We start from the raw sequence: 24,649 nt of genomic DNA on the forward strand, positions 1-24,649 counted from the left end.
TGATGGGATTTCCAAGAGAGCTAAAGATTTACAGGTGGCTGAGGAAGAGCAGAACACACATGACGGGTAAATTTTTGCCAGGCAATCCAGAAAAGAAAGACACGGGGAAGAGGGTGGTCGACAGGCTCTGACTTAGAGTCTTCCTGTCTAATGCTAAAGTGATCATATTAAGGTTCTCTAATCTCTTAGACAGGAAAGCGGGGAGGGTCAAAGTTTCTTTCTGAGTTTTTTGTTTCTTAAAAACCAGCTTGAAATCAATATCCCCAAAGCCTAAACTCTTGGTCCCCTTCAGACTAAACCACCAGTGGCATGACTAGGTAGGAAAGACATGTCCATTGTTCCAGAGTTTTGCAAGTATTTTTATACATCAGGTAGAAAGCAGGAAGATGTTAGCCTTTCTGAAAGGATCGACATTAGCTATAGACAAAAGAATAGGAGAAGGTGAAGTGGGGTAAGTTCCGGGATAGGTGCATCAGGGCCCTCAAAGAAGTGTCCACGCCTGTGGATTAGCTGTGGGCAGCAGATTGGAAAGTTCATGTGTAAATAAGAAGCAGAGGCTCCTGGAGTTAGAGGAGTCGTCAGAGCTGGTCCATAGCTATTACTAAGAAGCTAACTGCTCTGTTTCTCTAATTCTCAGGCAGCTGGGTTTTTTGTTTGTTTTGTTTTGAATTTAGAACATCTCAGAATCTTTTTTCTTATCACATATACAGATCACTTGATAGCTTAGGTAGAAAACACAAGGATATCAAAACTGAAACTAATACATTAAAGTAAGCACATATGCGCTGGCTGGTGTGACTTGGCAGATTGAGTGAGTGTCAGCCTGTGAGCCAAAGAGTCACCGGTTGATTCCCAGTCAGGGCACATGCCTGGGTTGAGGGCCAGGTCCTCGGTAGGGGATACGCCAAAGGTAACTAACATTAATGTTTCTCTCCCTCTTTTTCTCCCTCCCTTCCCCTAACTCTAAAAATAAGTAAATAAAATCTTAAAAAAACAAAGGTAGTAAATAATAAAATGTAAAATTAACATAACAACCCAACAGTTTTTACAGACACAATTACTAGTGAGTGACATAATATAAACAGCAACAAAACATTTAACATGAAATGTGCAAAACTTATACTGAGGAAAACCTTAAAATACACCTGAAAAGTACAAAAGGAGACCTTAACAAATGAAAAAGATCTTTTATTTTTGGATAGATAGACTGAACATTTTAGATACTAATTCTTCCCAAGTTAGTATATAATTTTAGAATGATTCCCAATCAAAATATCAATGCATGTTTTTTTTAAAGTTTGCTTTTTGTTTTGTTTTCTGGAGCTAGATGAGTTGATTTTAAAGTTCATGTGGAGAAATAAGTTTAAACAGGGAGAAGAAAGCAGAAAGTTAACTTATATGTGAAGTGCTGCTCAAACTCTAACTTAGTTATCAGAGAAGTGCAATTAAAGCAGTGGTGAGAACCTCGCAGGGACATTGGCGTACTGCTGAAAGCTAGCTGGTCACCAGCCCAGAACTGGGTGACGGGCACATGAGAGCAATGACCTTGGGGGCAAGAAAGAGGCCACACACTGGTCCAGCAGCATAGACCCTCCTTCCCAAGACTGACCTAACTCCTCTGCCTCTGTCCAACTTGTCAGCGACACAGTCCTTCAGATGGTGTTAGTCCTTGAAGACCCTGGCTGGCTACCTGGTGCCCAGGTGGCCGATTACATTAGGCCTCTTCCAAAGGTTTATCACCACAGGAATGAATATTCTGGATATGAATTTTCCTTTCCTGCCTGCAAAGCTTCAGCCACCGCACTACCTGGACTGCTTGACCCACTGACGTGGAACTTCATATAGCACAGCATTTGTCTTCGGGCAGGAGTCACTCTACAGTGAAGATGCAGGAGTGGGCTCATGACCGTGGGATCTACTGGTTGTCTCACGCATTTCACCATCCAGAGGCAGCTGCCTGGAATGGCCTTTCTGGAATGGCTGAAGTGCTAGCTTGGAGAAAACACTCTGAGAAATGAGGTGCCATCTTTCAGAACACAGAGTGTTTATATCAGTGCAGAGACCTATGTGTGGGGCTCTGTTCCTATAGGAACAGTGCCCGGACCCAGGAACTAAGGGGTATAAGTAGAAGTGGCCCCACTGAGCCCCACTCCTAATGACCTATTGGAGGACTGTATACTTCTGTGCCTGCAAATCCAGGCTCTTCAGTGTTGGAACTTCTGATCCCAAATAGACTGGTTGCTTGCCAGGTAATAGTGCAAGGGACTCACTGAATTACAAACTACCAAAGGGCATGTTGGACTTTTTGTGCCTAGGGACTCCTGAATAACTTATCTTTTTATGTCACAGCAGCCAGGAGGAATATAAAGAGGTCCACCATGGGGTCTCCTGGTGCTCCCTGTCTCCCCTATAACTATGAACAGGCCTGTGAAGCAACCCCGAACTGAGAGAGGGTATGACTATCAAGAGCTCAGGCTTCAGGGAGGTGAGCTGGGTGGACAACCAGCTAAGCTACTGACATCTGCGGAGGCAGCTCTGAGGGTGAAGGGAATTCAGAATGGATATTGGAGGAGGGAGCGGGCTATGTTGCAGCTCTGAGTTCAAGTACAGTGACAGGGGCTGTAGCTGGTCCCTCTAACCGCCTTTATTAGTTTCCCCTCAGGAAGAAGGGCCTGGGGGAACCAGGAAACACTGACACCAAAAACTACGTGGAGAAGGAGATCTGTGTAAGCCCAAAGGGTGCACTGTGGCAGCTGTGAGTATGTACCTCCCAGGCCTGTGTCGGAGGGCACATCCCTGACCAAAGGCCCCAGCTGCTGTGCTGTGAAACGCTCCACTGAGCTGTGCCCAGGCCGCCCCTCTCACAGGCTTTTCCCAGCCACAACTGTGAAGCAAGAATACTGAGGTAGACCTGCTCCTGGGAGACACAGCTCTCCGTTAGTGTCTGATTTTGGTTCGAGGACTCCCTGATGGCTTTGCTAAACCTTCCTGAGACAAGGACAGCCTTGGGCAAGGCAGCCCAGGACAGTTCTTCCCAAGCTTCTCTCAGACTCGCCCTGCGATTTGACAGCTGCCCAGCCTCACACAGCTCCCGCCCTATTTCCTCTCACGCAGGCATTTCCCCTAATAAAATCTTGCACTGTTCATCTCTTCTTGGGGACTGCTTCCTGAAGGATTTGAACTAGCGCAGCTTATACCACAAGGAGAGAGAAGAGTCAAGCATGACTCCTTGCTTTCCAACTTGGGAACAGGGGGCACGTGATGGCCAGGCACTGAGATGAGGGAGACCAGGGTCCTCGGTTTGGAGAGGAAAGGCAGAACAAGAGGACCGATTGAGAGGCATGTGGAAGGACAATAGGAAGGGAAGACAGAGGTCTTAGGCAGGGAGGACAGTTCCACCTGTTACAGGTTTCTGTTACAGATGAAGTTTTCCTTTCCCTGCTGGAGGCCTGATCTTAGTTCTCCAAATCTTAAGAGCAGCTCCAGTCTCCTCCATGGCTCAAAGACAGATTCTCATGAAAACCTATAGAAGGAGATTAAAGAGAAGAAGCTTACTGTGGGGCTTCTGTCTTAGCTAGGGCTGCTCTAACAAAATACTGCAGACTGATGGCTTAACCAACATACATTTATTGCTCACAGTTCTGGGACTGGCAAGTCCAAGATCAAGGTGAAGATCAAGTTCCTGGAGGGCATCCTCTTCCAGGTTTATAATAGCTGCCTTCCTACTGTGTCCTCACATGGCCTTTCCTTGGTGAATGCTCCTAAAGAGAGAGAGGGAGAGAGGGACAGGGAGGGGGAGAGAGATTTCTCCATCTTCTCCTCCTTGTAAGAATCCCACCTTCATGACCTCATCCAAACCTAGGGACCTCCGAAAGGCCACGCCTCCAAATACCATTACACTGGGGCTTAGGGCTTAACCGCCAATTTTGGTGGTGGCGGCGGCGGCAGGGGGCACAAACATTCAGTTTATAACAGTTTCTTTCAGCCATATTGGGTGGCTCTCTTTCTGGGAGTCCCTCAGTGTTTATATAAAGTTCCCCTGCCATGTGGACACTTGGCATAGGTGGCTTTAAGATACTTCCAATTCCTTACAGAAAAAAGAAACTAAACGCTGACTTACAGAACTTGAAAGCAAAGCTCGTACATGCAGCCCTCATGCTCAGACTGGAGCCCTGTTCTCTGGTGGCTTCTGGCAGACCCCGTTCTTCAGCCCGAAGGTGGTGTCTGGCACACAACCACTTCGCTGAGAGCAACGGTTTTCCCTTATCTCCCTGCCCTTGTCCCCCGTCCCTTCTTTTATCTGCAAGTACAGTTTAAATGGGGGGAAATGACCGGTTGATCAGAGTAATTTCCAGAATGAACCCAGAAATGCATTCTTCACAGCTGGGCATGGCTTTGTAAGCAGGAGCAGGTTGGACTGGTGAGACTGAGAGGAGTTAAAAAGCACTATTGCCAGAAATGCAAGGCTGGAACCATTTTCTTAGAAATGCAGAATGGTTTAAAATAGTGTCATGGGACCAGGGGATTTTGTGCTGGCATGAATTCACTGATTTCAGTAAAAAGAATTCTCTTTTCAGGATTTAATGTTGTTACTGCCACGTGTCAACATCCTTTAGTTATTCTCACTTGGGCTCCCAAGTGTTAGGCCGTAGATTCTACTTCTGCATGAACTGCCTCTGTTCACTCAGGTAAACCCAGGTCTCCAGTCTTTGTTGCAGCTTCAGAACAGTGGGAAAGGAATTGGCAATGTCGATAACACACTGTGTATTGGTTTTGCACTGTTAATAGCTGAAGGCTTTGACAACTTTATCAGTCCCACTTGCTTAACAAATATGTTTAAAACCGGAACTGTGGTTCCAAGGGCTCCAAAGTAAACAGGACAAGCATTGCTGGCTTGAATATTTCCTCCTTGCAATAAATTGGAGTTCAGAGAAGCTAAGAATTAAGAGGTGCACTTTCCATGTATAATTCAGTTTAGCAAACATTTATTGTTAAAAATTCCTTTAACTTTTCCTCCTTGATACAGTGAGTCCTTTATAGCAGAGGGAGTGTAGGCCCAAACACAGAAGTTGACCCACTTGGGATTATCAGAGCTTATCTGCAGGGCAGGAGAGCTACAGAAACCTCTGCTCTGTTTCGTGGTTTTCCTCCCTATACTGCCTTTTCTTTAGAGAAGCTCTGAACATCCAAAGAACAGTATTGAAAAATAAAGAGAATACTGAAATAATATTGAATATAAAAAACCTCACTGATTCACAAGTTTTCCCCCCAATCCTGTCCATTTATTTGGGGCTACATCGATTCACATTTCCTGAAGTCTCATCAGTCAGTAACAATCACGCAGGCTCCAGAGTCCACTGTGCTGACCAAGTCTGGCCTACGTTATAATGGAGGGAGCAGGAACTCTCTCACAGGAGGCAAAACATGCTGGGAAAGTAGACAATACCGGGACACCTAGGTGGCTTTCAGCAGTGCATTCAGACCTACCCACTACTCGAAGATGAATAACTCTGCACATCTCTACTCAGATATCTACTCCTAGGGGTTGCTTGGCTGTCCAGAGAATGCCTGGTTGGTGTGGTGAAGGCGGTTGGAGGAATTTTGAACAGAATTAATGTCATGGAGGGTCAAAGAGCAGGGACCTCCCTTTGGGCAGGTAGTAGCAGGAGCTTCGCATCACTGCCACCCAGGATAAAGGGACTAATACAAGTTACAGCCCCAGGTTCTCCAAAGCCTCCTGGGAGCCTCTAAGGACCTGTGGCATCCAGGTAAGGAGCTGCTGTTGTGGCACCTGCCCACACAGACAGAAAGATAATGTGATACAGGGCAGGTAAGGCAGAGAGAGGAGCAGAAGGAAGGGAAGGCAGTTCCGTTCACACCAGAGGGAAGGCTGAAGGGATGGAGCTGGGGGCCCTGGCAACTTCCTGGCAGAGTGGCACAGAAGACAGGAGTCCTCTTCAGAAAGACTCAGGAAGGACATCAGAAAGGTGATGCTATAAAGGTCCCAGGTACCAGTGACTGGCTGCCAGCCTCTGTGCACATCTCATCAGCTCTCACACAAGGCTGAGGACTTCCTTCTTAAAGGTTCCCAGGGAAATGGATTTCACTTATCTGAAAACAACAACTTAATGTTTGTCACCAGAAAGTCCAAATACCATCTACAGTAACAGTGTTCTATTTTTCTCTCCTTGTCCGTGGTGAAAGTGAGAGTTGCTTCTTTTGTTTGCAGGGCCTTCCACCCCCCAGTGAGCCAGAGGTCAGGCCCTTCCCACACTGGGCAGAGGAGCCGGGGCAGTTCTGGGACTTGCCCTGGTGCCCTCAGCCTGTGGCACATGGAAGCATGACTCTGAGCTCAGGGCCCTTCCTACCCCCTACTCAGTTCTCAGTCAGGCAAGTCCTACTTTCTGTGTTTGGGATGCATCACTAATGCTCACTTTCAGCCACGTGACAAAGACCATCATCTACTTCTCTGATCTCTGCCTTGACTGCTTGTTCAATGGTTTCGGCCATTGTGCAGACAGTTGGGAGGCACCGGGTTCATGACCCACCTGAAATGCAGGCCCTAGGAATGTGTCACTCAACAAACGGAGCCCTCTAGTTATCCCAGAGCAAGGAGCCAGAGCTCTGCTCTACCCATCCACACCCCCGCCCCCAACCCAGAAGAAAAAACAACCCGTCCATCCAATGCCAGGGAACTTTGGAAAGATGCCAAGGTGCCCTGAGCCTAGAAGTGAGGAGGTGCAGAGAAGAAATTCAGCTCCAAATGGAAAAGGAGTGTGTGCAGACCCTAAGAGCTATTCCTGGAAAGCCTCGGGCACATAGAAAACAAGAAGCCATCAGTGAGTGGGCAGCTTTACCTCCTTTGATGTAGGACCTGCTGTGTCAGAATCCAAAGTCTGCTCAGGACGGGACTTCCCTGGTCACGCTGGAGCACCCAGGGGGGCTGTGGACACCTGTTCATGGCTGAGGGAAGGCTCTGAACTGCAGATAGACAACTCCTGGAAGGAGGGCGGCTTTCAAAGAGGATCACCACACACTCATGTCAGGGGCACTGGGGAGCAGACCACAGGAGACCGACACCGGCTGTGGACATGTGGGCATTGCCACCTTGTGCAGGACAATGAACCTCACTAACCTGTGAGACCTCACAAGGGGGACCTCAGGGCAAAAGGACCCTTGTTGAAGCCACTGCAACTGAAATTGGAGAATGAATTCTTGTTCCAAGTCATTAGGACGTTGGACTATGGGGTTGTCCATTGCTTATTTGTGGGGATGAATTTCCTTCCTTCTTTTTCACCCAGACCTTGCGTTTGCACAGTTTGGACCAAGTTACAGGGTTGTCTGGTAATGAAACTTTCCCAGTCTCTGCCCATGATTTTGACTGAAACAAAATTGCACAGGTGCAGTATCTTTTGGTTCCAGGGTTATATACAGTCAGTCTTCTCCAGGTGAAATCATCACCCTATAACCCTCCTGAGAGATGCACAGATAGACAGAATTTAGCACGTGGGTCACCTGAAAAGTTGTGTGAAGCCCTTATTGTTTTTAAGTCTCTGTGTTTGGGGGAATTTACTAAAGGGAGGAGCTTCTTGTATGTAGTGTTAATCTTCTGCCAATGATTTACTTCCACCAGTTGTCGAATTGGAAGATTAGGTGGTGATTTATCAAAAAGCACAGCAGAAAAAACTTGTCATCGCTGAGAACTCAGGTATTGGCAGCTGCAATTTTCAGGCTAATAGGTAAGCTCTGATTCATTGGTTTTGTATTTTCTAAAAGAGTCATGTGGAATTCGAAAACAGACCACTGAAAAAGTGAGACCTCCGTTCTTCTGAAGTCAGTCAGAGTGAGAGCTAACACTTCCAGAGGGGGGAGGGGACCCGGGGACAGAGAGACCCAAGTTGGACGCAGGGCTCTGCTCACTGTGTGGTCTTGGCACGTAATTTAACTCTAACCTTCAGTTTGCTTCCTTGTTTAATTTTCTCCTTAGTTCTATCAGTTTCTCAGTAAATTATCTTGAATTTTTTAGGTGGGTAATCATGTTTTCTACAACTACTGATGCCTTTACCTCTTCTTTCTAGTATTCATAATAGACATTCTTTTCTCTGATTTCCTTGCTTTGGTTAGACGCAGCAGCGGTGTGCTGAATGGAAACAGTGGTAATAGACAGACCCATGTCACATTCCTGGTCTTAATGGAGATGTTTTAAATGCTTCGTATTAAGTATGATGATTGCTGTATGTCCTAGTGGACATGGTCAGCTTAAGCAAGTTTCCTTGTGCTTTTTAAAAAATTATGTGTGGATGTCAAATCTTATCCTGTTCTTGGCTTCTATTCCCCAAAATGATCATACAGCATTTCTTCTTTAAGCTATAAGATAATGCATGCAATCAATAGTTTTCCTATGAATGAACTAATTTTTCTGTTTTGAATCACCTTTAAATTTTCCAGTTAATCTCTAGTTAATGCATTTTTCTTTTTAATATTGTGGGACTTGATTGGGCTATATTTTATTTGGGATTTAAAAAATGTAAGCTTCAAAGTCGCATTCTTGTATTGTTTTCTGTGTGCTATCTTTGTCTGGTTTTCTGAGAGCAATCCCTAATTAACCGTGTTTACTTGAAGGCGCGGGCCAGGAGGGAGAGGTGGACATGCTGAAGGAGCTCCGGCTCTTCCTGTTGGCCATCCTGCTGCTTTCCTGCGGCCTCCTCTACCGGCTCACCCTGAAGTCCAGCTGCCTGCTCTCCTGCCTGGCCTCCAACAAGTCCCAGCAGGGGCTGGGAGCCCTCCTGGGCAAGGGGCGCAGCATTGTGTTCCTAGAGACCTCTGAGAGAGTGGAGCCTCCCCCGCTGGTCTCCTGCGCCGTGGAGTCGGCTGCCAAGGTTTATCCTGAGCAGCCGGTGGTGTTCTTTATGAAGGGTCTCAGTCATTCCATGCAGATGCCTCCAAACTCCACCTCCCCAGCCTTTTCCCTCCTCTCAGCAATAGACAATGTTTTCCTCTTCCCTCTGGATATGGAAAGGCTGTTTGAAGACACACCACTGTTTTCATGGTACACTCAAGTAAGTGTTCACAGAATCTTGGAGGGGCTGTGTTGGGAAGAACCACAGAAAACTAGTCCAACCTACTCCTTTGATAGATGGGTAAACTGAGGGTAAGGACTCAGTGTCAGAGGTGGGACTAGAACCCAGATCCTTTAACTCTTGCCTGGTCTTCTTTCCACGGTGTTGAGCCCTGATTCAAGTAATCGAGAGACTTAAGTTAGACTCGTCTTTAGCCTGCTGTCTTTTGCGTCCAGCTTTCTACCTGAGTATCTGGGTTACATTTGAGACTGTTCTTAACTGAATGAGTTTCTGTACCTTTTCTACTGTCAGTTTTAAACTCATCCATGTTAAACTTCTTTGCATCTGAAGGGGAAACTAGGCAATATTTCACTTGAAAATTATGTAAATAGAAAACCCATAAAGGATCAGGTGGAGCGCAGCTATATGAGATTGGGTTATGGTAAGATGATCAAGAAACTGGTGGAACTGTCAGGAATTTTGTAATCTTCAACTTAGTAACACAGCATAATAGGAAAATAATATCTCAATTAAACATTTCTCTCATGAGGACCCACAGTCGGGTAGCATTTTAAGGAAATTGCCAACCACTGGATGACTCCACTGAGCAGCTTCCACTGCGTAGTCTGGTGAAGACGGAAACGTGGGGTTAAGTACTCGAACCTTGTGAAGCAATCACGTTATTTTACCTATGCAACGCCCCTCCCCTGATCTATTTAATGAAGATATGTTAATTTTAGAAATAAAATTGTTTTTTAAAAGTAATTAAAAATTGACATCCACATACATGATAACATTTGCTTGCCATATAAAGCCCTAAATTCTAATCCTAGGCTAGATCAAAAGTCAGAAAGCCTTTTCTCTGGAAAGATCCAGAAAGTCAGGACTTCAGGTTTTTCAGGCCAAGAGGCACAATTGAGGCCATTTATGAAGGCACTTGTATTAATTTCTTCTGGGTGCGTAACAAAATGTCACAACCTTGGTGACTTAGGAGAACAAACAAGTGTTCCCTCACAGTCATGGAGACCCGAAGTCCCAAGTGAGTTTCACAGGGTGCATAGCAAGGAGTCGACGGGGCCCATTCCCCACGCTGTTGGGGAGTCTCTAGTCTCTAAGAGTTTCCTTCCAGCGGGGGGCGGGGGTCACTGCAGTCCCTGCCTCCCTCTGTACACCCCTTGTCCTGTGTGTGTGAACTCTCCCTCCCCCTCACTATGTAAAGACACATGTAATTGCATTTAGGACCCACTGAGATAATGTCACCATCTCTCTATCCTCAGTTTATCTGCAGGATAAGACCTTACCTGCAAAGACCTTTCTTCCATAAGGTAACAGTTGTAGGTTCCAGGACTCAGGACCTGATACCTTTGCATGGCCATTATTCAGCCTACTGCAGTATTCATACCTAAAACAGGGAGACTCCCCCAGCCCTGCCTGATTCCCCTGGGGCTTTCCTGGGTGGAGGGCACCCTGGTCCCTAGGCACTGTCATCTGGAGACATTTTGTAGACTAAGGGGCGGACTGAGTGTACAAGTGTGTGTGTGGGGTAGGGGGGCAGGCAGGGAATTAATCGATTTCACTCTTCACTCTGTGACTTTAGATCCCAGTCTTCCCACCTGTTCTTCTAAAAGCATGTGTAAGTTTCAAAGAGGGACCTGTGAGGAGGACGTGGAACGACTCACCAGACTGAGATTTCGCTGCAGTCGCCAGCACCGGATCCTAACAAATGGGTGGCGACTACTGCGGCCCTGGGCAGCGGCAGGACAGGACAGGCTGCAGTCAGGTGCTGGTAGGGGAGCAGGACCCAGTACAGGGCACAGGCCTGTTGGGTCGCTGCGGTCTCAGTGCTCTCCTGGGAGAGGGTGCTCTAGGACCGTACAAGACTTGGCTGTCTGCTGGCTCAGAGCCTGGCCTCAACTAACATAACTTAAACTGTGCTCCTTGGGAAAAGAAACCTCTACTCAAATTGTTTTTGGAGATGCTACACACTACTCATTTCTCACAAACTAATTGTGCGCTTAAGGCAATTAAAGGCTCTCTGTAGTTCTGAACCAAAGAGACTTTGATTCATACCAGCATTTTACAAACTTATTTGAGCATGTACCCACTTTCAGGATGATGAAAATGTTTTCTTGGAGCTAACATTTTATACAACACAATTTGGGTTTCTCTAAGTTCAGCTTTGCTATGTTGGGCATTAGAGAAAAGATGGGCCTTGGGACACGGCTCTGAGGTGTGTCTTCCCCATTTAAACCTGCTGGGCGCTGCACCAGGCTGAGCTCACTCCCCTTGAGGCAGGTGGGTGTGGCATGTTCTGATCCAGTGAGGCCACCTCAGGATCAACGGGGGCTAGCTGTTAGGGTTGGCCTAATGTGTCATCAGCGGCTGGTGACCACCAGGTGTACTGCACCGATTTGGCATCTGTAGCCTTTGAAGATGCCTAGGGTTGAGTCCTGTGGGGGAGGGAGAGAGTGAGGAGCCAGAACCCCAGTGCCCTGTCTGGTGCTCACCCTGGGGGCAGCTCTTGGGTTTTAGGCTGATATCAGTCCAATGCCCACATTCAGGCCAGCTTCTGTGTCTCTGAGTCAGTTTCCTAACCATCACTAATTTACTAACTAATCAACACAGTTTCTGCCAAAACCGTTTTGTTTAAATAAGTAGCTATCTGGAGCCAGATTGCCTGGGTTCAAAGTCAACTTCTGCCTGACTTTGGACAAATGACTGAATTTCTTGACCCTTTTAGTTTTTCACTTGAAAAATGGGAATAATCATAATACCAATCTTTAATAATTGTATAGATTATAAAAAACTTAAGACAGTCTTTGATAAATTTTAGCTATTATTATTTATGAAGACTTTAGCAATTGCATGTAATATGATGATGCGAAAAACTCTTGTGAAGATTTCTGCAAAGTGTTAGTTAAATTGTTTCATTTGGCTTTTTATTTTTATTTAGTTATTTTTTAATCTTTTTTTTCTGTTTTTAAATCGTTGTTCAAGTACAATTGTCTCCATTTCTCCCCCACCACTCCTGGCAACACGAGCCATCCCCACCTCCCACCCTAGATCCTACCCTCCTTTCATTTTGTCCATGTGTCCTTTACACATGTTCCTGACAACACTTCCCCCTTTCTCTCCATTGTGCCCTCCCACCTCCCCTCTGGTGACTGTCAGTTTGTTTTTGATTTCAATGTCTCTGGTTATATTTTGCTCGCTTGTTTGTTTTGTTGATTAGGTTCCACATACAGGTGAGATCATATGGTATTTGTCTTTCACTGCCTGGCTAATTTCACTTAGCACAATGCTCTCCAGAGCCACCCAAGCTGTCACGAAGTGTAGGAGCTCCTTCTTTCTTTCTGCTGCGTAGAATTCCATCCTGTAAATGTACCACTGTTTTTTGGGGTCCACTCATTTACTGATGGGCTCTTAGGCTGTTTCCTCATACTCAGCTATTGTAAATTGTGCTGCTATGAACATTGGGATGCATAGGTTCTTTTGAATTGGTGTTTCAGGATTCTCAGGGCCTAGTCCCAGCAATGGAATTGCTGGGTCAAAAGGCAGATCCATTATAGTTTTCTGAGGAAATTCCATACTGCTTTGCACAGTGGCTGCAGTCGTCTGCATTCACACCAGCAATGTACTAGGGTTCCCTTTTCTCCACAAACTTGCTAGCACTTATTGTTTGAATAGTGTAAAGTGGTATCTCGTTGTGGTTTTTTAAAAAGATTTTATTTATTTATCTTTGGAGGGGAAAGGAAGGAGAGAGGGAGAGAAATATCAATATATGGTTGCCTCTCGTGTGTCCCTTGCTGGGAACTGGCCTGCGACTCAGGCATGTGCCTTGACTGGGAATCGAACTGTGATCCTTTGGTTTGCAGACCCGTGCTCAGTCCACTGAACTACACCAGCCAGGTCTCAATGTAGTTTTAATTTGCATCTCTTTGATGGCAAATGATGCTGAGCATCCTTTCATATGTCTCTGGTCCCTCTCTAGGTCTTCTTTAGAGAAGTGTCTGTTCAGGTCCTTTACCCATTTTTTAATTGGATTGTTTGTATTCCTAGAGTGGAGTCACGTGAATTCTTTATATATTTTGGAGATCATACCCTTGTCTGAGGTATCATTTGCAAATATATTTTCCCATACAGGTGGATCCCTTTTCATTTTGCTGATGTTTTTGTTAGCCATGCCAAAGCTTTTTATTTTGATGAAGTCCCATTTGTTTACTCTTTCCTTTATGTCTCTTGCTCTTAGGGGCATATCAGTGAAAATATTGCTGTGTGGGATATCTGAGATTTTTCTGCCTATGTTGTACTCTAGGACTTTTATGGTGTTGTGATTTATATTCAAATCTTTTATCCATCTTGAGTTAATTTTTGTGTATGGTGTAGGTTGGTTGTTGAGTTTCATTTTTTTTGCGTGTAGCTGTACGGATCTCCCAACACCATTTGTTGAAGAGGCAACTTTTACTCCATTTTATGCTTCTGCCCCCTTTGTCAAATATTAATTGACCATAGAGATGTGGGGTTATTTCTGCATTCTCTATTCTGTTCCATTGATCTATATGTCTGTTCTTATGCCAGTGCAAGACTGTTTTGATTACTGTGGACTTGTAATATAGTTTGATATCAGGTATTGGGATCCCTCCTACTTTGTTCTTCTTTCTCAAATTGCTGTGGCTGTTCAGGGTCATTTATGGTTCAATATAAAATTTTGAAAAGTTTGTTCTATATCGGAGAAATATGTCATTGGTATTTTAATAGGGATTCCATTGAATCTATAGATTGCTTTGGGTAGCATGGACATTTTGATAATGTTAATTCTTCCAATCCATGAACATGGTATATGTTTCCATTTGTGTCTTTCTTAATTTCTTTCTTCAGTGTTATGTGGTTTTCTGAGTACAGGTCTTTTACCTCCTTGGTTAGGTTAATTCCTAGGTACTTCATTTTTCTTGTTGCTATATTCCTGATTTCTGTTTCTGATATTTTGTTGTCGTTGTACAAAAATGCCTTTGATTTCTGAATTGGTCCTGAGAGGAGGTTAGTGAGGCTTCCATTCAATCCTCTGCCATCTCCCCTCTTAAAGCTCATTTGGCTTTTAAAAAAGTTAAATATATTGAGGTGGCATTGGTAAAGGGGTTTCCAGTCTACATTTCTATGACACTAGGTCTGTATATTCCATGGTGTGCCCCCCACTACAGTGAAACCATCTTCCATCACCACACATCAGGCCCCCTCCACCCCTCACCCCCTTCTCTCTGGCAACCTCCACGTTCTTGTCAAAGCCAAGGGTTGCTGTTTAATCTTTTAATCAACATATTTCAATGTAGAAAAATCTATTTTGTTTTCCTGCATTCAGAGTTTAGCATTCATTTGGGAGCCCTGCCAATTATTATGAGTTATTTTTATTCTTTTAAAAAGTATTTCTCTTGTTGCTCACCTTGTAGCACTTGCAGTCATCCAGTCTTTCCCACCCACATCCACTCCATGGAAATCAGATGGCTTGCTCTTTGCCACGTGTGCAGGACCTACCACTTCTCTCACCTCCTCCACTATTTTCCTCCTTTGGCACCACCTCTTTGCTGGATAATTTCAACAATCTCTTAACCTGACTCTTTGCTTTTGCCTTTGCCACCTCCCAACCCCCAGCCCTGTCTGCTTTCCACAGAGCAGTGAGTGGGGCCTTTTGAAGATTAATTCAGATCATAGCCCTCCTTTCCTCCAAATCTCCCAAATAAGTTTAGTCTTCTTTTTATGTTTTACTTTTATTTTTTAATATATTTTATTGATTATGCTATTACAGTTGTCACATTTTCCCCCCGTGAATCCCCTTCACCCTGCATGCCCCCTCCCATCCACATTCCCCCCCTTTAGTTCATGTCCATGTGTCATACATATAAGTTCTTTGGCTTCTACTTTGCCCATACTATTCTTACCCTCCCCCTGTCTATTTTCTACCCACCATGTATGCTACTTGTTCTCTGTACTTTTTCCCCCTCTCTCTCCCTCCTACTCCCCTGTTGCTAACCCTCCATGTGATCTCCATTTCTGTGGTTCTGTTCCTGTTCTAGTCGTTTGCTTAGTTTGTTTTTGTTTTAGGTGTGGTCGCTAATGATTGTGAGTTTGCTATAATTTTACTGTACATATTTTTATCTTCTTTTTCTTAGATAAATCCCTTTAACATTTCATACAATAAGGGCTTGGTGATGATGAATTTCTTGAATTTGATCTTATCTGAGAAGCACTTTATCCGCCCTTCCATTCTAAATGAAAGCTTTGCTGGATAGATCAATATTGGGTATAGGTCTTTGGATTTCATGACTTGGAATACTTCTTTCCAGCCCCTTCTTGCCTGGAAGGTCTCTTTTGAAAAATCCGCTGACAGTCTGATGGGAACTCCTTTGTAGGTAACTGCCTCCTTATCTCCTGCTGCTTCTAGGAGTCCCTCCTTCATTTTAATCTTGGGTAATGTAATGATGATGAGCCTTGGTGTATTCCTCCTTGAGTCCACCTTCTTTGGGACTCTCTGAGCTTCCTGGACTTCCTGGAAGTATACATTTTTGCCAGATCGGGGAAGTTCTCCTTCATTATTTGTTCAAATAACTTTTCCACTTGTTGCTCTTTTTCTTTCCCTTCTGGTATCCCGATAATTCAGATATTGGAACATTTAAAGATGTCCTGGAGGTTCCCAAGACTCTTCTGATTTTTTCGAATTCTTGTTTCTTCATTCTTTTCTGATTGGATGTTTCTTCCTTCTGGTCCATTCCATTGGTTTGAGTCCCAGTTTCCTTCCCATCGCTAGATTTTCTGTACATTTTTCTTTATTTCACTTAGGATAGCCTTCATTTTTTCATCTAATTTGTGACCAAATTCAACCAATTCTGTGAGCATCCTGATTACCAGTGTTTTGAACTCTGCATCTGATAGGTTGGCTATCTATCTCTTTGTTGCTTAGTTGTGTTTTTTCTGAAGCTTTGATCTGTTGCTTGTGCCATTTTTTTTGTCTTGATACACCTGTTACATAGTGAGGGGTGGAGCCTTAGGTGTTCACCAGGGTAGGGTAACCCACAACGCTGGGTTGTGACCATGTATGTGGGGGAGGGGTCTGAGAGGGAACAATGGCGCTTGCTCTGCTCTCTGCTGAATTTCAGTCACTTCCCCTGCTTCCCACAAGCAAAGTGGGCCCTTCTGGTGCTGGTTCCCATGTGGGTGGGCTTGTTGACATTCTAGGACCCTGTGAGTCTCTCAAGTGAACTTTCCTGTGAGGCTGGGAGTTTCTCCTGCTGCCCTCTCAACCTCCACAGGCATTTTCAGCCAGCGGGTTGAAGCTTTATTTCCCCACCCTGGGACCCTGGGTTGTGTGGATCTGTCCTGCTCCTCCTTTATTCACCTGGTTTATCTGCACAGGGATGTGGGACTACCCGGTCTGCCAGCCACTGCCTTGCTGGCCAGCTGCAGCCTTGTGCACCCCATTCCACAATTTGCCACCTTGCTGGGTTCCTAGGTGCCACTTCGCCCCTCCTACCAGTCTGGATGAATGTGTCTTCTTTAACTCCTTGGTTGTCAGACTTCCATACAGTTTGATTTTCTATCAGTTCTGGTTGTTTTTTGTTTTTAAATTCTTGTTGCCCTGCTTTTGGTTGTGCAAGGAGGCACAGTGTGTCTATCTGTGCCTCCATCTTGACCTAAAGTCCATAAATTTAGTCTTTATCCAGCCCACATAATCCACCCTCCTTCTCTACTTGCCACCTCTCTGTTCTCATCTCCTACCCCTCTTCCCTCACTAGTCTGCTTTGACCACAGTGCCTTCCTCCCACTCCTGCCTCAGGGCTCTAACACTAGCTGTTTTCTCTATCTAGAACCTCCTTAGAGGTGTCAGCACAGATCACCTACCCACTTGCTTCCAGTTTCTGCTGGAACCCAAGTACCACTGTGTTCCACCCTGCCCCCTTCAAAGCCCCCTCACTCAGCTTTTTTCTTTCATAGTCCTTACGAATACACAACATGTTACAACCCATTGAAATCGACTCATAGAGTTCATTGTGACATCCCTCCTGGGTTTCTACTTTACTTTTCCGCTTCTTTCATTTAAAAAATAATAATTTCATTTAATCTTTAAAAGCCACTAAAGTCTTCCCATGGATACTGATTGCTGTCAACTGTTTATTTAAGGTCAACTTTTTGGGGTGGAAGAGGTAAGTTTGGTAAATTCTCAAAATTGGGCTTTTGGCCAATAGAGATTTTGGAAGCTGACTTGCTGGCCCCTCCCCAGCCCCTAGACCCTGGCCTCCTGCTGTGACCCCTGCCCCCTTCCCTGCTGCTTGGGGCTGATTCATATCTGCTCCTGCAGATCAACGCCAGTGCACAGAGAAATTGGCTGCACGTCAGCTCAGATGCGTCCCGCCTGGCCATCATCTGGAAGTACGGGGGCATCTACATGGACACTGATGTCATCTCTGTCAGGCCCATCCCCGAAGAGAACTTTTTGGCTGCACAGGCTTCTCGGTATGCTAGTAATGGCGTGTTTGGATTCCTCCCCCACCACACCTTCCTGTGGGGGTGCATGGAGAACTTTGTTGAACACTACAACTCTCACATTTGGGGCAAACAGGGACCTGATTTGATGACGAGGATGTTGAGACTGTGGTGCAAACTTGAAGACTTCCAGGGGGTGAGCGACCTCAGGTGTTCGAACTTGACCTTTCTACATCCAGAAAGATTTTACCCCATCCCCTTCCCAGAGTGGAGGCGCTACTATGAAGTCTGGGACACAGTCCCCATCTTCAATGACTCCTATGCCCTGCATCTGTGGAACCACATGAACAAGGAAGGGAGGGATGTGATTAGAGGCAGCAACACGCTGGCAGAGAATCTCTACCAAAAACACTGTCCCAGGACCTACAGGGACCTGGTTCAAGGCCCAGCTGGCTTGGTGACTAGGAAGTTGGGTCCAGGAAACAAATAGAGCCAATGCTGGTTCCTTGTTGCTACATCAGGAAACTAAGCCACATTTCCCTTGATTGCCACTTCCCCTGGGGCGTGGGGCCTTATCCACAGGTCACTCGTGATTAGCTTCCCCTGCCTGACATAGAGAAGTCCCAGAGAACTCTGGCCTGGTTGTCAGGCACTGACCCTGGTGCCACCAAATCATGTGTATGTGCTATGGCAGAGGTGGCACCTCAGAGGGTGACAGCTTCCCAGTGCAACATGATCTATTCCTCTATCAACTCTTGGGCTCCTTCGGACATGGAACGGAGCCTGGCACATGACAGTGCTCCAGAACTCGAGTGTAGTGCATGGCAGGTTGGCATCAGCTGAGGCTGGAGTCTTTCTCTTTGGCCTCACCAACAAGAAAGACTGGGGTACATGTCAAGTTCACTTTCACACAACGGCCCTGCAAAAGAGGGCACTGAACTCATGCATGGGGAGATGGAGGCTGGTGGACATTGCAAAATCAAACAGGCACCCCCACAGCTACTTTCTGCCCACTTAGTTGGGAAGAGAGCTGGCAAGGAAAGGCGCCCCACAGATTTCCCACTGTATGAACTTGGAGGACACTCCCTGACTTTCAGAGCCTGGGCTGAGCCTAGAGATGCTTTCGCTAATTTGGTTCTCAGAATGACTGTGCTCAGTAGAGTTCATTTTTCCCACTTTACAGAGAGGTTAAGTGACTTTCCCAGGGTTGCACAGCTTGGGAATGTGGAATGTAAATGAGTCGTTGACTCCAGAGCCCATGCTCTTCCCTCCCCTGCAGTGAACAGGAGTCGTCCCTGGAGAGAAAAGCATACCCTGACCCTGAGAGTAGGAGAAACAAGATGCCCCATCAGCACAGATGCACACAAACCTTCCTACTTGGTCCTGGTCCCTGTGACACCATTTGTTTAAAAAAAGCATCTTAAAAATTTTTGAAAAGTGTACACACCATAATGCTTGCCATTTTAACCATTTTAAAGTGTGTAATTCAGTGGCATTAAGCATGTTCACATTGTTGTGCAAACAACACCACTATCTGCCTCTAGAACTTTTTTATCATCCCAAAGTGAAGTTCTGTGCCATTAAACACTAACTCCCCACTCCCTGCTCAGTGCCTCTCAGCCCTGGTAACGACTATTGTAGTTTCCAGAATATCTCTATGGGTTTGACTATTTAGGTATGGTATATAAGGGAAATCCTGTAACATGTCTCAGAATTCCACTCCTTTTTAATTAAATAATATTCCTTTGTATGCATGTACCACACTTTTTAATCTCTTCATATGTTGATGGACACTTGGGTTGCTTTCACCTTTTGGCTATTGTGAATAATGCTGTTATAAACTTGTATGTGCAAACACCAGAGTTTCTGCTTTCAATGCTTTTGAATACACAGCCAGAAAGGGACCTGCTGGACCCTATGGCAATGTTGTGTTTAATTTTTTGAGGAGTTGCCGTTCACTTTTCCACAGCAGCTGTACCAGTTTTTACTCCCATAGGCAATGCACGGGCTTCTGATGTCTCCGCACCCTTGCAACATGTGTTCCCACAGGATTTTGCTTTGGCTGCCCCCAAGATACAGAGTTTGGCAGATTGAGGCTTCAGTGGGAGAAAGGCCTTTAAAAAATTCCTGGAAATGTGAGTCTCAGTAAAACCAAGGCTGGCTATGGGACGGGATCAAGGACTGATATTGGAGAGACAGAGCTCTTTGGTCCTGGGCTTCACAGCTACAAGCACAGGACAAGCCAGGAGGTTAGGGGAGGGGTATAATAAACATGAGACCAAGCCTGGGACTAGCCCAAAAAACTAGAGTGGGGCCAGACCAGGAAGGTCCCTTTAGTTTAGGGCTGGTGCCTTGGATGTCTGCTCAAGATTCCGCAGGTACCCCTGCTTTTGTGCCATTCACATGGATCCTGGATTTTCCTAAGGGATTAAACGTGGCTTCCCTCCTTTCCCTTCCTATCAGATCCAAAAATAGCTCATCCTAGAGGAATGAGGGGAGAGACTCCACTTCTCATAGTGGGGTGGCAAGCCTGCCTGGGGAGAGTGATTCCATGGACACCTCAGGCCTCAGCTACTGATGCCGAGAGGTTCTCTTGTCCCTGTTCCGTTGGCAGCAACGAGGAGGCCCACAGCTCTGTTTCCACCATCAAGAGTAGGCAGTTTCCAAGGGTTGGGAAGCATCCCCACCTGGAGCAGCCAGGTAGAGCCAAGTGGATTCTGGCAATGGCCTAGGGCAGTTGGAAGCTATTGGGTGCTGTTGAGCTGTTGAGCACAGCTGAGTGAGCTGGGAGGCAGGGACAGGCTGAGCTGGGGAGCCAGTAGATGGGGAACTCTGTCCAGTCTCTTGGTTCCTGAAACAGGTAAGCCAGGCAGTTTGAGAAAACTGCCAGGAATTAGGTCTCAGGCACAGCTGGGGAACAACTGTGCAGTTCCAGTAATCTGTGCCGCCAGTGGCTGGAGGCTAAACATTAGCACCTCCAGATGCCCCTGAGGGCTACAGATTGATATTTAAGAATCAGACAGAATTTCATTAAAAAATCAGCTGTTTGGTCAGTTTTATAGAAGTTGGTGGACAGGTTTCAAAGAACTGCAAAGTGTCCAGGAATTGTTTCCCAGAGTGATTTCTGTCTTGTGCAGTGGTGAACCTCCCTCACTGGGAACGTGTGAAGTAAGGGCTCCCTTCCTTGGCTGTGGTTTGCCCCAGGTAGAAATGATCTCTTGAACAAAGCAGTGAGTTTTGAAATGGTAGCATAAATACCATTCTTTTGAGTCCCACTAATTCATGACATTGGTCTGGGATTAGAACGATTCTTGAGACCCATCAACGTATCAAGGGATGGTTGACAAAGCTTCAGGTTTTTTAATGACAGTCATTTCTGCCTGTGTTCCTCTTCCCAGAAGGGGTGGGGGGAGCAGTCCCCTACTCATTTCCTGTGGAGAAACTGAGTGTTCCATCCCCTCCCCCACAGGGTATGTGGTTTCCAGGTAACCAGAAACATTCTAATTTCACTTTGTCTTCTGGACTCAGTTGTGAAGTTGAGTCTGTGGAGATCCAGGGAGAATTGAAGGTCTCCAGCACTTACCGTGTTGTGATTGGTTGTAAACTTTCAGTCCTTCTGGTCTGGTGAAGAAGCCTCAGGTACTGTAACTTCCATAATGAGAAATAATTGATGTATCATCACCACCATCATCGGGAGGTGGTTTGGCATACTCCAAAAGCTTCAGAGTCAAACAGAACTTTACTTGAAGGTTGGCTTTATTACTTAGTCGCTGAGTGATTTGGGGGAAGTCCCTCAGCTTTTTGAACTTCAGTTTTTTCACTTTTCAGTTGGGACAAATGACAGCTACATACAAGGCTGTAGGATGGCTATAAGTAGTTCTCTGAAAGCCTGGCACATAGATATATAATAAATGGCAACTGCTGTCATCATCATAATCCTCAATCTCCACGGTTTTGCTCACCCTTTGATGTCAGTGTTAGGACAACTGAGAATTAGACTCTTGGGATTTCAGTGGAAGACAAGAGTGCAATTTTGGGGTTAGTAAAAACCTCATGAACTAGGACCACTAATTCAGAATGTTGTATCACTGGGAGTGGGGCTGCCACCATCAGTTTTAGAGAGTGGACTCAGAGTGTCAGTATGAGGGATTCAGGGCTGCTCGGGAGGCAGGCTACAACCCTGTGCTCACATCTCGACAGTGAGTGTGGGCACTGCGGCTTCTCGCTGGTGAGTCTGAACCCACCCACAAGGGCTCCTGAACTTACATTAGTGGCCAGTAGGATTAAGCAATGAACAAACCAATCACTTTACTAAGAATGAATAGCCTTTGACTCTAAGAAGCCCAAATTAAGGATTGCTAACTCTATTCTTATTCTTTCTCCTACTTCGTGCTGGTCCATAGCCTCACTTCTACAAGACCCCAAGAATATAGAATTTTGAGACAGATAATCTAAGATTTTGACAATTTTGATTTAGTTCAATAGCAATCTGGGATGCAGGTAATATGCCTGGGGCTAGAGTCCAACAGATGCGAATAAGCCAAGGCCTAACCTTGTGGCCTCACAGATGGAGGACTTGGAGGTGGGGTGGGGGGAGAAGTGAGACAGAAACATCTGCTGTATGTGGTCCCTCTTGGTTCTTCCACAGCACCCTGTCCTAGCTCCTATCCTGACACCACTCTGCACAACAATTTCTGTGTGGTTTTCCATCTTCCTGGAGAACAAACTCTGGAGCCAGACACCATCACTTATTAGTGGTATGAATGTGGGAAAGTCATTTGCCTTCTCTGTCTATCTCTCAGTTTCTTCATCAGTGTCCTGGGTTGTTGTGAGAATTAAATGGAATAATACCTGTAAAGCTTTATGTGTGTGTGTGGAACAAGCTTTGGAGAAAGCTTCACAGGTTCCTTTGATGGAGCTGGAGGCCATGATCCTGGGGTGGCCAGGAAGGACTGCCAAATATTTGTGAGAAGTCTCTCACTTGACTATGCATGGAAGATGCCAAAAGACAAATTGAATGAGCCTGGCTATGTGTTATATGCTGACATCCACATGGAGGATGGGAAGTCCAAGGGGTGCCTTGTGGGTTAAGTCTGAGTCACCAGAGGTGGGGGAATAAGCCTGCTGGAGATGAATAGGATGAAGCTGAGTGGCTCAATGACTAATGTTCAAATTGATGGAAATGCCTAAGTTGTTGCCTTTTTAAAAATCAATACCAGACCTCTGTACTGGTATTTTTTGTTGGCAACCTTTTTAATTTGTTGGTGAATATATAAAAATATTTTAAAAATTCAGTTGTTTGTTGGGGTAATTTGAATTATTTTTTTCATCACTGGGGTTCCATTTGACTATTTGCATTGAGATTGCTATGTGTGTGATTTTTTTGGTAGTTGTGACCTCTTTTTCTACCAGGCTCAGGAAAGTGGCATTAAATGCAGGAAAAGTGCCAGGTATAAGGAAAACCACAGTATAAGCTTGATGATAAATGGCAACTGGTTCTCTGTCTTCATGTCCAAGATACAATCAGACAGCAGTTTTTCAAGTGTGGTCCCTGAACCAGCAGCACCAGATTCAGCTGGGACCTGGTGAGAAATACAGATCTCCAGACTTACTAATTCAGAAGCACTTATTGACATTGAATATGACTTTGATAAGAAATATGAGTTCCTCAAAAAAAGGTAGACATCAAGTAATATAGTAAGTGGGAGATGGAGCTAGGAAGGTGGTCTGGAAAGAGTTCCAAGCAATCTGTGAATGTCTCCTTAGGAATTTGGAATTGGCCCATGAGCATCCCATAACACCCATTCCCATGTGGATGAAGCTCAGCAGTGGATGCCTCTTTAAAACAGGGCATTATGCCCTGGCTGGTGTAGCTCAGTGGATTGAGCGCGGGCCTGCAGACCAAACAACTGCAGTTTGATTCCAGTCAGGGCACATTCTTGGGTTGCAGGCCAGTTCCAAGCAGCGGATGCACGAGAGGCAACCACACATTGATATTTCTCTCCCTCTCTCCTTCCCTTCCCCTCTGAAGATAAATAAATAAAATCTTTAAAAACAAAACAAAACAAAACCCCAGGGCATGCACTCCCATTTTGCCACAGTGCCTAGCACTCCCCGACCCAACACTCTCTACTGCAGGGGTTCTCAATGAATAAGTGTGGAGATCTGTATTTCTCACCAGGTTCCACTGAATTTGGTGCTTAATTGTACCTTGCACATCAAAATGGAGAATCAGTTGCCATTTATCATCAAATTTGTGCTGTGGTTTGTCTTATACCTGGCATGTTTCCTGCATTTAATGCTACCTTCCTGGGCCTGGTAGAATTTGGATTTGCAATTTGTGTAAGTATTGGAAGGTTTGTTGTAATGGTCCCAAGAGACGGGTTGACAGCAAGAAAGAGATTTGGGAGTGTCTGCACACTTACAGCAGGCCTATGGTAGCTGAAGCTGTGGGTAGTGTGAGCTCATCCCCAGAGAGACAGAGCAGGGAGAGATGGGTATGGGTGAACAGTAGAATATGACAGGGACATTGGGATACTCAGTCTTAAAGGAGGAGTGAAAGGAGGGTAGTAACTGTTTAGGAAAGAGGCTGGAAGGAGCAAGGTGGGAGGAGAGGCGAGAGACCTGGTGATGGAGTACTCTAGGCCTTATTGTTAGAGAGAAAATTGTGAGCAAACATCTGAAGAATAAAGCTTAACTAGGTGAATAGTGAGTTTTCTGGTGAGTTTCCAGGTCTGAAGGTGGACAGAAAGCAGATGTCCTGTTACCCTGGGCCACAGCATGAACATGCTTGGTAACCTGCTGTTGCTCCTGGTGCAGCTTGTTGTGACAGTTGTTTCTGAGGTTCTGGTGACATGGTGGTAGCTTGAGCTGAACATGGTATCATCTAATCCACTTCCGTTTTGTTCTCTTGCCTTGCCTTGCCTTTTATTTCCTTTTTTTTCAAATAATATGACACATTAAGTAGAAGTGTGCCAGTCTTCTCCTTATGGCCATGGTAGAGGTACTTGTGGCTGAAGGGCTTTGTTTTTTGAGTGCGCTGGGGAAGTGTGTCTGAGAAAGAAGCATGGGAGCCAAAATGGGTGAGTGGCATCCTGAGGGCAGTCCCACAGAGGAGG

General features: G+C 45.5%; 1 protein-coding gene across 1 annotated transcript; it reads left to right on the forward strand.

The window, feature by feature from the left end:
- The first annotated feature begins 8,648 nt into the window (after positions 1 to 8,648).
- Positions 8,649 to 18,152, forward strand: A4GNT (alpha-1,4-N-acetylglucosaminyltransferase). The gene is made up of 2 exons (XM_037139277.2): positions 8,649 to 9,059; positions 17,407 to 18,152. The coding sequence occupies exons 1-2, from the start codon at positions 8,649 to 8,651 to the stop codon at positions 18,019 to 18,021; spliced, it is 1,026 nt and encodes a 341-aa protein (XP_036995172.2). The 3' UTR covers positions 18,022 to 18,152.
- The last annotated feature ends 6,497 nt before the right edge of the window (positions 18,153 to 24,649 follow it).

The sequence above is a fragment of the Artibeus jamaicensis genome, unplaced genomic scaffold (genome assembly GCF_021234435.1).
Source record: "Artibeus jamaicensis isolate MK-2021 breed Jamaican fruit bat unplaced genomic scaffold, CSHL_Jam_final contig_519, whole genome shotgun sequence".
NCBI classification, from domain to species: Eukaryota; Metazoa; Chordata; class Mammalia; order Chiroptera; family Phyllostomidae; genus Artibeus; species Artibeus jamaicensis.